This window comes from Trachypithecus francoisi, unplaced genomic scaffold, assembly GCF_009764315.1.
Source record: "Trachypithecus francoisi isolate TF-2019V2 unplaced genomic scaffold, Tfra_2.0 Lachesis_group14, whole genome shotgun sequence".
NCBI classification, from domain to species: Eukaryota; Metazoa; Chordata; class Mammalia; order Primates; family Cercopithecidae; genus Trachypithecus; species Trachypithecus francoisi.
This window is the reverse complement of record NW_022681459.1, coordinates 26,504,320-26,515,230: the sequence shown is the minus strand read 5'-3', so window position 1 is coordinate 26,515,230 and position 10,911 is coordinate 26,504,320. Positions and strand designations below refer to the sequence as shown.

General features: G+C 49.2%; 2 protein-coding genes across 3 annotated transcripts in view; both read left to right on the top strand.

The window, feature by feature from the left end:
- Positions 1-2,106: 2,106 nt before the first annotated feature.
- LOC117095791 (putative uncharacterized protein encoded by BRWD1-AS2) lies at positions 2,107-3,107 on the top strand. The gene is given in 1 exon segment (XM_033232492.1): positions 2,107-3,107. A coding segment is annotated over 1 exon segment (438 nt). The 5' UTR covers positions 2,107-2,669.
- BRWD1 (bromodomain and WD repeat domain containing 1) overlaps positions 2,674-10,911 on the top strand; it is a 132,920-nt gene continuing 124,682 nt past the window's right edge. The window contains exons 1-4 of one of the 2 annotated variants that reach the window (XM_033232486.1): positions 2,674-3,652; positions 3,795-3,853; positions 3,993-4,022; positions 4,169-4,228. In XM_033232486.1, coding sequence (XP_033088377.1) covers positions 3,604-3,652; positions 3,795-3,853; positions 3,993-4,022; positions 4,169-4,228 — 198 coding nt within the window. In that variant the 5' untranslated portion in view covers positions 2,674-3,603. Of the gene's footprint in view, positions 3,653-3,794; positions 3,854-3,992; positions 4,023-4,168; positions 4,229-5,924; positions 6,369-10,911 lie in introns of those variants that run through there. The other variant, XM_033232488.1, reaches the window with a different exon arrangement.

Genomic DNA, 10,911 nt, shown 5'->3' with positions numbered 1-10,911 from the left:
TGGGAGTTGAATGGGGAAGATATGCTCCCTCTCGTTAGAAATCTTTTTTCCTATTCAAAATCTAGAAAGAATATTTGTCATGAACGTGACAGTAAGTCGTAAAAGGACTCCCAGGGCGCTTGCAAAGGAAAACTCATGTCATCATGTTTTTTTTTTTTTTTTCGAGACAGGGTCTTGCTCTGCTGCCTAGGCTGGAGAACAGTGCTGTGGTCATGGGTCACTGCAGCCTCGATCTCCCAGGCTCTAGCCATTCTCTTGCCTCAGCCTCCTAAGTAGCTGGGGCTACAGCTACACACCTACCATGCCTGGCTATTTTTTATTTTTTTATTTTTTGTAGAGATGGGGTCTCCCTATGTTGCTCAGGCTGGTCTCGAACTCCTGGGCTTAAGCAATCCTCTGGCCTTGGCCTCCCAAAGCGCTGGGATTGCAGGTGTGAGCCACTGTGTCTGGGCTCGTGTCATCATTTCTGATCTCCTGTAATGGTTACCATGCTGCCAGCCACCAGAACTATAATTTCAGACAATGACCAGAGCTTGGAATATCAATTCTTGTTGATATGTTTTGGGGGTTTTTATCTTATGCCCTTGTTACAAATGAAATGCACAACTCCTTGGTCAATCATTCAAAGTTTACATTCTCCCCTGATGTCTTTGTCATTTGGTAACATTGGTAATCTTGCAGCATCAGATCACACTGTACCATAGTCATCTATGCACTGTAACTTCGAATAATCAAGTTGTTGCAAGCAGTTCCTCAAGTTAACAATCTAGCTACCAGCCTGTATGCCCTACCTTGTTGGCACAACCTTGGCAAGCCCCAAATGAGATTTTTGTGATTCTTTTTTATTTCATCCCAACTTCATCTTGCAGACTTAATGTCCTACATATTTCTGAACTTGTCTCTTCACTATCCTTATAACCAATGCCCTCATATATCTTTTCTATTTCAGGGGTCTGTTAAGTGCCTCTTGGTCTTAACTTTCTCAAATCCATCCTAAAATAGAAAATGATTCCTTCCTGGCTTAGAATCCTTCAACTGCTACCAATTTCAGCTTCTGACATCATGGTCCCATCCTCTCCAAAGTCACCCCAAGTAGTCACACTAAACTTCGGATTCCTTAAACTAGAAATTACATTCACGTCTTGGCCTTCTGTTGTTTCTATGTCTGAAATCCTTTTACACACATCGTAGCCTGGATAACCCGAACTTCCCTAACATTTCCGCCACGCAGAGGCAAGTTGATCCTCCTATTTCTGCCCTAAATCGTGTCATTATTTGCTTACATCTGTTTCCCCTAAGAGACGCTGAAGTCTTTGATGGCAAAGCTGTGGCTCACTCCCCCGATTTTTTTTAAATCACCATCACTTGTTAGTGCTTGCTGAATTAACAGATGTAAGGAGTTAACTTACTGACGCACTAGCTCAAACATGTTTAGATTGTTACCTCACTGATATATTTTTTTTGGAGACAGAGTCTCGCTCTGTTGCCCAGGCTGGAGTGCAGTGGCACGATCTGGGCTCACTGCAGCCTCCGCCTCCGGGGTTCAAGTAATTCTTCTGCGTCAGCCTCTCAAGCAGCTTGGACTACAGGTGCGCACTGCTGCACCTAGCTAACTTTTTGTATTTTTAGTAGAGACGGGGTTTCACCATGTTGGCCAGGATGGTCTTGATTTCCTGACCTCATGATCCGCCCGCCTTGGCCTCCCAAAGTGCTGGGATTACAGGCGTGTGCCACCATGCCTGGACAGCCTCACAGATATCTGTATCTATTTATAAATACACATAAAAGCTTTTGGCCAGGCGCGTTGGCTCACGCCTGTAATCCCCAGCACTTCGGCAGGCCAAGGCGGGTGGATAACCTGAGGCCAGGAGTTCAAGACCAGGCTGGCCAACACGGTGAAACCCCCCCCATCTCTACTAAAAACATAAAAATTAGCCGGACGTGGTGGCACGTGCCTGCAATTCCAGCTACTCGGGAAGCCGAGGCATGAGCATCGCTAGAACCCGGGAGGCAGAGGTTGCAGTGAGGTGAGATCGTGTCACTGCACTCCAGCCTGGGCGACAGAGCAAGACCCTGTCTCAAGAAAATAAAAAAATAAAAGCCAACTTGTACACGGTGCTTACTGTATGCCAGAAACACATTAATTCATTAAATCCTCACAACTTTGTGAGGCAGGCACAAATATTGTCTGTTTACTAGTGAGGAATTATCTACGGTTTACTGGTAAGGAAAACTGAGACCCACAGGTTGTGACTTGCTCGAGGTCAAGCTGGTGGAGCCAAGACAAGGTGCAGGCAGTGAGTCCTGCCCTAGAGTCTGACCTGAACCACATCTAATCTCTATGTGGTGTGTGGGTTATTGCCATGAGTAAGAATCAGAACGTTAAGGCGCACTCCAGGAAGGCAGGGACACCATTTAGGGTTACCGCTGTACTTTAGGGGTCAGAGCAGGGCAGGCTGGATGCACTAAGGAAACTCATACAGTTAGGTCAGAAGCCTGGCAAGACAAGGGAATTCTCTGGTCCTCGTCCACCTCTCCAACCTCACATCCTACTAGTCTTCCAAGAGGATTCTAACTACACATGGCTCCCGAGTTTCCGGCTTCTCTTCTCAGGGAGGGTCTGCGGCCCGTCTGCACCGCCTTCTCCCCGCAATCCCGTTTTCCTGTCCATGCTTGGACGGATCCGGCCAAGCTGTCAGCCGCAGCTGCGCGCTGCTCCCCCGACTCGCACCGCCTCGGCGAAGCGCTGCATTTTATGTCATTTTCTACCGGGCTGCTGGCTTCTGGGGGCTGCGGCTGGGTCTCGGCGGCCTTCAGCGCCGCAGACGCTCCGGCAACGCCGGTAGCCGACGCCCCCGCCCCAGGAGCGCGGGTCCGGGCGGCGTTCCCCTCTGCGAGAGGCGCGGCGAGCCAATCCTCACTTTCAAAGCTTTCGCGTCCTCGAAGCGAGGGGTCTATCGTGGGGGGCAAAACGCGCTGGCCCCAGACGACTGGTTCGTGAAATCACCCTTCCGAGCGACCCGGAGCGGGCGACCCTGCCGAACCCGCGGCTCCCGGCCCTTGCGGTCCCGCATAGAGGACCCAGGTCCCGCGGGGGGCGGCGGTGACTCGCCCCCTCCTGCGGCCGCGCTTCCGCCCCCGGCACCCGCACGCTGCTGGACCGCCCGGCGTCGCGCGGCCGCCTCACAAAGCCTAGGGGGCCGCCTCATCACGCGCAGGGATCCGGGCCACGCGCCCTCCCCTCCCCCACTCGCGGCCGCTACCCTGGGCGCCCAGGTCTTTGCCCCCGCGTCACTTTCTCCTCATCGAGTCCCCCGAGACAGACAGCGGAACGAGGCTTGCCTTCCCGGGCGGGACGCGAGCTCCAGTCCTCCCTTGGCGCCGAGGCCCCCGCCCCCCACGGAGGGACTACTTTCCGTCTCCTGTGAGGTACTACTTCCTCCCCCGCGGAGGCGTCGGACCAGGCGGCGCGCACGGCATGGCGGCGGCAGCAGCGGCGGCGGCGCGCGCCTGAGGAGAGGGGACGCCAGCCCGGTCAGGCCTCGGCGCGGCCTACACGCTCCGCTCGCTCGCTCGCTCCCGCCTCCTGCCCCGTGTCCGGCCATGGCGGAGCCCTCGTCCGCCCGACGCCCGGTGCCTCTTATCGAGTCGGGTAAGACGCGAGGCCGTGCCACCCCCGTCCTGGCGCTCCCAGCTGCTTCGGCTTCCCTGGCTCCCCCGGCCCCGGTCCCGTCCCTGTCCTGGTCCCCGTCCCCTCCCTGCCCGGCTTGACCCAACTCCCTGTCTTCCCGCAGAGCTGTACTTCCTCATCGCCCGGTACTTATCGGCGGGCCCATGTCGGAGAGCGGCCCAGGTGAGTGCGGGCCCGCGGGCGGCTGCGGACTTGGCGTCCCCGGTGTCCCCGCCGCCGGGGGTCGCGGGTGGAGGGCGGGGGTGAAGGGGACGCGCCCCGGGCCCGGCCCCACCCCTGACCGCGCGTCTCTCGGCCGCAGGTGCTGGTGCAGGAGCTGGAGCAGTACCAGGTCTGTGCCCGCCCGTCCCCGCGCGCCCGTCCCCGCGCTCCCTCGCGTCCCTCCTCCCGACCTTGCCCTGAGGGATGCTCGCCCGCGCCCCCCGCCCGCCCCGCGCCGGAGCGGTGGTCACTCGTGTGCATTTCGTGTCTTTCCAGTTGTTGCCGAAGAGGTTGGACTGGGAGGGCAACGAGCACAACAGGAGCTACGAGGAGTTGGTGAGCATTGGGCACGTTTGCTCCCCGGGTTCTCCGTGCACCGCCCCCGCCCCTGCCCCTTCCCCTCGCGGGGACCCCGGCCTGTGGGGTGCAAAGTGTGAACCGCACTGGAGGGCGGCCCCAGGACAGCTGCCTTCCCCGCTGAATATTTTGTTTTGTTTTTGAGGCGGCCAGGTTTGTTTTGGCAGGAAACAGTCATGGGGGGCGGCGCGGGGCGGAGCGGTGGGGGCGACTCGCGGAGGTCCTGCGGCAGGGGTGGGGCTCCAGGTGCGGCCGCCTCTGCGGGGTGTGGCGTGCGCAGCCAGCCATTCAACGGAGCGGTTTCATCCGCTCCCCCCACCTCCACCGCGCTTGTAACTCGCGCTGTGATTGGCCTCTCCTGTCTTGCCCCGCCCGGGTCTGTCCCCCACTTGTTCCTTAGGAATAGAATCACTGGTCTCTGAAGGTGGAGAAATGTTCTTGTGTTCAGCTTTTTATTTTTTGTTTTGGCCGCAGCAGCGTCATAAAAATCTTGCAGCTGTGTGAATATGCTACTGTAATACTTGTGCTCTTTTCTCCTGTACAACATTTGTTGAACGCCGTAGAAAGTTGACTGATGAGTTTCACATTGATCTTGCTGTAGATAATAAAGTGCTTTAAATAGACACATTTTTTTTGAGCTCGGTTAATCGTGCATTACAGTCTCATTTCTTTTGTGAACCTGGTTAATTTCTGTATATAACTTGCTTTTATCTGTAGTTAACAGCAGTTGCAGGGATTCGTTTGTTTTTACTGGAGGCATTTTTCAGGAATGTATTTTTGCCATTTCGTTATTAGGACAAAGGAAATTCGTTGATTGCCAGGCCATGTTCAGCATCTTGTATAAGGAAAACAAGTGAGAGGGAAAAGAGCTTCTGAGTGATCTTTTACCACAGTTTGAAGACCTGTAACCCTTAAGCGGTAGAGTATGGTAGCAAGTGAAAAGAAGAAGAAACAGTTTTAGAAGATTACCGGTTTTGAATTAGAGACAATAAAAGAAACCAGAGGATATGTTATTTCCGTGAGCAGTTAAAACTTGAAGCCTGGTGCAAGTAGCCAGTAATTTTAATATTTGCCTTCTTAGATTTTGAAGTCAACACTTAAAAGTGGATGTTTTCAAGAGAATGAGTTATAAAAATTCTGATGATGGCAATTTGTTTTCTTGAGTTAGACATTTTGAGATCATTTTTTTGTAAACGTTGAGGAAACATTTGAAGGACGCCCTCTTTTAGTTTTCTCCACGGATAATATAGCCTTATCGGTGAAGCGGAAAAGGGCTGTTGGTTATGATGCTGTAGTCGTGCTACCTGAGAGAAAATAACTTGAAACAAATGTAGTGCTGTAACTACTGAAAAGTTACTTTTAAAATACATTTATAGGGGCCGGGTGCAGTGGCTCATAGCTGCAATCCCAGCACATTAGGAGGCTGAGGTGGGAGGAGCACTTGAGGCCAGGAGTTCCAGACCAACTCTGTCTCCACAAAAAATAAGTAACAAAAATTAGGCGGATGTGGTGGTGCGTGCCAGTGCGTCCCAGCTATTTCGGAGGCTGAGGCGGAAGGATCGCTTGACTCCGCGAGTTTGAGGCTGCATTGAACTCCTCCTGCCACTGCACTCCAGCCTGGGAGATGGAGCAAGGCCTAGTTTCTTAAAAAAAGCCAAAAAAAAAAAAAACCCTAAAAAATTTATAGAAGATTTTTGGCTTTTGATGCTAGAATTGCTTAAAACCCTACTTACTATTGTTTAAAGTCATTTAAATTCTGTGATCATATGGCTGTGATTTGGCTGTGACATATGGCATCTCTTACTGCCTCCCTGATTTGGTCTGTCTGGTGGGTATCCTTTCTTTTTACCTTCCTCTCTGCCCTCCAGTCCCCCAGGACCGAATGATGATGAACCTCCTGTGTAGAGAATTATTCTTTTGTTAATGGTATGTGTATACCTTCTAAACTTGCAAAGTCTTTTAGAAATATCTTATTAAGAAGTATTCCAGGCCAGCTGTGGTGCTTGCACCTGTAATTCCAGCACTTTGGTGGGACGCTTGAGGCCAGGAGTTCCAGACCTGCCTGAAGTGAGGTCAAGGATGCAGTGAGCTCTGTTCAAGCCACTGTGCTCGAGCCTAGGTGAGCCAGACCCTGTCTGAAAACAAAAGCAACAACAAAAAAAGTTATTTCAAATGTACACAAATGAGAATAATATAATGCACCCCTCTATATCAGCAACAAATTTGAATTATTATTATTTTTTTTGAGACAGTCTGGTTTGAGGAGCAACCTTGGCTCACTGTAACCTCTGCCTTCTGGGTTCAAGTGATCCTTCTGCCTCAGCCTCCTGAGTAGCTGGGATTACAGGCACCTGGCTAATTTTTGTATTTTTAGTAGAGAAGGGGTTTCACCATGTCGCCAGGCTGGTCTTGAACTCCTGATTTCAGGTGGTTTGCCAGCCTCTGCGTCCCAAAGTGCTGGCATTACAGGCGTGAGCCACTGCGCCTGGCCAACAAATTTGAATTTTGAACATTACTAACTTGCTATATTTACTTTGGTTTCTGTTTGAGGTATACATATGTTTTAATAAACTATCAATGGAAATCTTCAAACAAAAGCAATAGAATAATGACCCACCCATTAGGTGCCTGTTTTCCGACTTCAGTGATTATGAGAGAATGTTGCATATTGCCTGCTCCCTTGTTTTTAAGCAAATTCCAGAAAGCCGTTCATTTCATTGGTTAATGTGTTGAAATGCTTTAAGGCAAATTCCAGACATTACATTTCATCTCTAAATTTGTGGGAGTTCATCTCTAAAAAATAAGGACTCCTTATTATACCATCAAGTGCCAATATCACAGAGTCCATATCCAGATTTTCTTTTTGTTCCCTAGGTGTCTTTTTACAATTAGTTTGATTTGGTCTTCAGACAAGGTCCATACATGCATTGATTGATTTCTCTCCCCGCCCCACACTGGGTCTCAGTCTGTTACCTGGGTTGGGGTGCAGTGGTATGATCACAGCTCACTGAAACCTCCATTCCCAGGCTCAAGCAATCTTCCCACCTCAGCCCACTGCCTCCTGAGTAGCTGGGACCACAGGCATGTGCCACCACACCTGGCTAAGTTTTTTTTTTTTTTTAATTTTTTCCTAGAGAAGAGGACTCACTATGTTGTCCAGGCTGGTCTCAAATGCTCCTGCCAAAGTTGGAATTACAGGTGTGAGCCACCACACCTGCCCTGATTTTTGTTTTGTTTTTTGAGATGGAGTCTCACTTTATTGCCAGGCTGGCGTGCAGTGGTGTGATCTTAACTCACTGCAACCTCCGCCTCCCGGATTCAAACGATTCTCCTGCCTCAGCCTCCCAAGTAGCTGGGACTATAGGCACGCACCACCACACCCAGCTAAGTTTTGTATTTTTAGTAGAGACGGGGGGTTTCACCGTGTGGGCCAGGATGGTCTCGATCTCCTGACCTTGTGACCTGCCCACCTCAGCCTCCCAAAGTGCTGGGATTATAGGCGTGATTCACTGCACCCGGCCCCTGCCCTGATTATCTTCAATCTCTTCTTATCTTTAATAGTCTTGTTTCTGTGTCATTGATTTACTGGAGACCGAATCATTTATCCTGTAGAATGTTTTACATTCTGTATTTTCTGTATTTGTCTCATTGTTCCTCATGATGTTAACTTGTTCCTTTTTCTCAGTGGTTTTCATCTTCGGATTAGAATCATCTGGGGAGCTTTATAAAATCTGGTTGCCCAGAGTATGCCCCAAACCAGTTAAATCAGAATTTTTGTGGTGGGACTGGACATAGTATTTTTAAAAGCTTTTTAGATGATTCTAGTACTAGTGTTTATAAAGCCACAGTTTATCTTAAACTTGTGACCATGCTGTTATTCCAACCTGTATTTGGGGGCAAGAGTATTTTTGGTACTTTTGCTTCTTTTTTTTTTTTTTCTTGAGACAGGGTGTCACTCTGTTGCCCAAGCTGGAGTGCAGTGGTATGATCTTGGCTCACTGCAACCTCTACCTCCCAGGTTCATGCAGTTCTCCTGCCTCAGCCTCCTGAGTAGCTGGGATTACAGACATGTACCTCTATGCCTGGCTACTTTCTGTATTTTTAGTAGAGACGGGGTTTCACCATGTTGGCCCAGCTAGTCTTGAACTCCTGACTTTCAGTGATCACCTGCCTTGACCTCCCAAAGTGCTGGGATTACAAGCATGAGTCACCTTGCCAGGCCTACTTTTGCTTCATATAAGAATTGAAGCCAAGTGGGGTGACTAAGTCTATACAGAGACTTGAGGGTCTGAGGTGGGAGGATCACTTGGTGCCAGGGGTTTGAGAGCAGCCTGGGCAACATAAGCAATACCTCATCTGTGGAAAAAAATTTTATAAAACCTTGGTTTACAGGTGTGAGCCTCTTTCTCCAGCTCCCAAGTTTCTAGTCTCTGCCTGCACTGCTTTATTGCTAGACTGTATCTGATCAGTCACACTGCCATCATCAAGTGTCCCCAAGTTACAAATGAAATACCTATAGAAACATAGATCTCTGTAGTCAATCACAATACAGAGTCCGTAGAGGAAAGAAATTAGCTACCCTTAGGATGAAGGGTCTTTAGAGTTCCACTGTGAAAACTAAATAATAATGGGATTAGGCAGGAGAATCACTTGAACCCAGGAGGTGGAGGCTGCAGTGAGCCAAGATTGTGCCACTGCACTCCAGCCTGGAGACAGAATGAGACTCCGTCTCAAAAGAAAAAAAAAAAAGATATTTAAAGGTAACTAGTCTCAATTCTTTTTTTTTTTTTTTTTTTGAGTTCTGGTCTCTTGTTGCCCAGGCTGGACTGCAGTGGCACAGTAACAAATGGCTCACTGCAACCTCAAACTCCTGAGGCACAGGTGATCCTCCTGCCTCAGTGTCACAAGTAGCTGGGACTACAGGAGTGCATAGCCACACCCAGATTAAGGTTTTTTTTTTTTTTTTTTTCTTTTCTAGACAGAGTCTTGCGCTGTCGCCCAGGCTGGAGTGAAGTGGTGCCACCGGGCTCACTGCAACCCCTGCCTCCTGGGGCAGTTCTCCTGTCTCAGCCTCCTGAGTAGCTGGGCCTACAGGTGCATGTGATTATGCCCAGCTAATTTTTGTATTAAAAAAAAATTATTTTTTATTTTTTTAGACGGAGTCTTGCTCTGTCGCCAGGCTGTAGTGCAGTGGCACAATCTTGGCTCACTGCAGCCTCCGCCTCCTGGGTTCAAGCGATTCTCCTGCCTCAGCCTCCTGAGTAGCTGGGACTACAGGCGCATGCCACCACGCCCAGCTAATTTTTGTATTTTTAGTAGATACGGGATTTCACCATGTTGGCCAGTGTGGTCGTGATCTCTTGACCTTGTGATCCACCCACCTCAGCCTCGCAAAGTCCTGGGATGACAGGCGTGAGCCACCGCACCAGGCCTAATTTTTGTATTTTTAGTAGAGATTGGGTTTCACCATATTGGTCAGGCTGGTGTCTCAAACTCCTCACCTCAGGTGATCCACCCACCTTGGCCTCCCAAAGTGCTGGGATTATAGGTGTGAACTACTGTGCCTGGCTGAATGTGCTGCCTTAAAAGACAGTAGTTACTAGTTTCCATAGGCTCACCCAACAACAAGTTATTTGTATCTGAGGGATAAAAGTTGAGTGATTCGTGTATTTTTGGATCACGTGTCTCCTTACGAATTTTTGCTAGCTTACTGTATTGATTCCCGAGAAAGATTTGTTAAAATCTCCAACTATAGCAGGATGTGGTGGCTCACGCCTTTAATCCCAGCACTTTGGGAGGCCAAGGCAGGCAGATCACTTGAGGTCAGGAGTTCAAGACCAGCCTGACCAACCTGGTGAAACCACGTCTCTACTAAAAATACAAAAATTAACCAGGCATGGTGGTACATGCCTGTAGTCCCAGCTACTTGGGAGGCTGAGGCAGAAGAATTGCTCGAACCTGGGAGGCGGAGGTTACAGTGGGCGGAGATTGCACCACTGTCCTCCAGCCTGGGTGACAGAGCAAAATAACTCAAAACAAAAAAACAAAAACAAGAACTCCAAATATGATTCTGGATTTATCGCTCTTTTTGTCCTTTTTGAAACTGCTATTAGGTACATTCAAATTTAGGATTTTTGTTTTCCTATTGAATTGACATTAAATATTAGAAAATACTTTATTCATCATAATCTTCTTGCCTTCCTATCTACTTTGCCTTACATTAAGATGGCCACGCCTACTTTCTTTGGATTAGTGATGGCACAGTGTATCTTTTTCTGTCCTTTTCCTTTCAGCCTTTCTGTGTTCACACATTTAAAGTTTGTCTCCTCTAACCAGCTTGTAGTTTTATGTGCGTTCTTGCAGTGATGTTTTGGTCGTTTGTATTTTTGTTTTGTTTTCCAGACAGGTTCTCACTTTGTTGCCCAGGGTGGAGTGTAGTGGCATGATCATGGCACACTGCAGCTCTGACTTCCTGGGTTCAGCTTCCTGAGAGAATGTGGCCTAGGCTCATCTTGAACTCTTGGACTCAGGCAGTCCTCCCACCTTGGCCTCCCAAAGTGCAGGGATTATAGGTGTGAGCCACTGTACCTTGCTCATTTGTATTTAACGTAATTACTTAAACATAATTGAGTTGAAGTCTACCTGTTCGTTATCTCATTTCT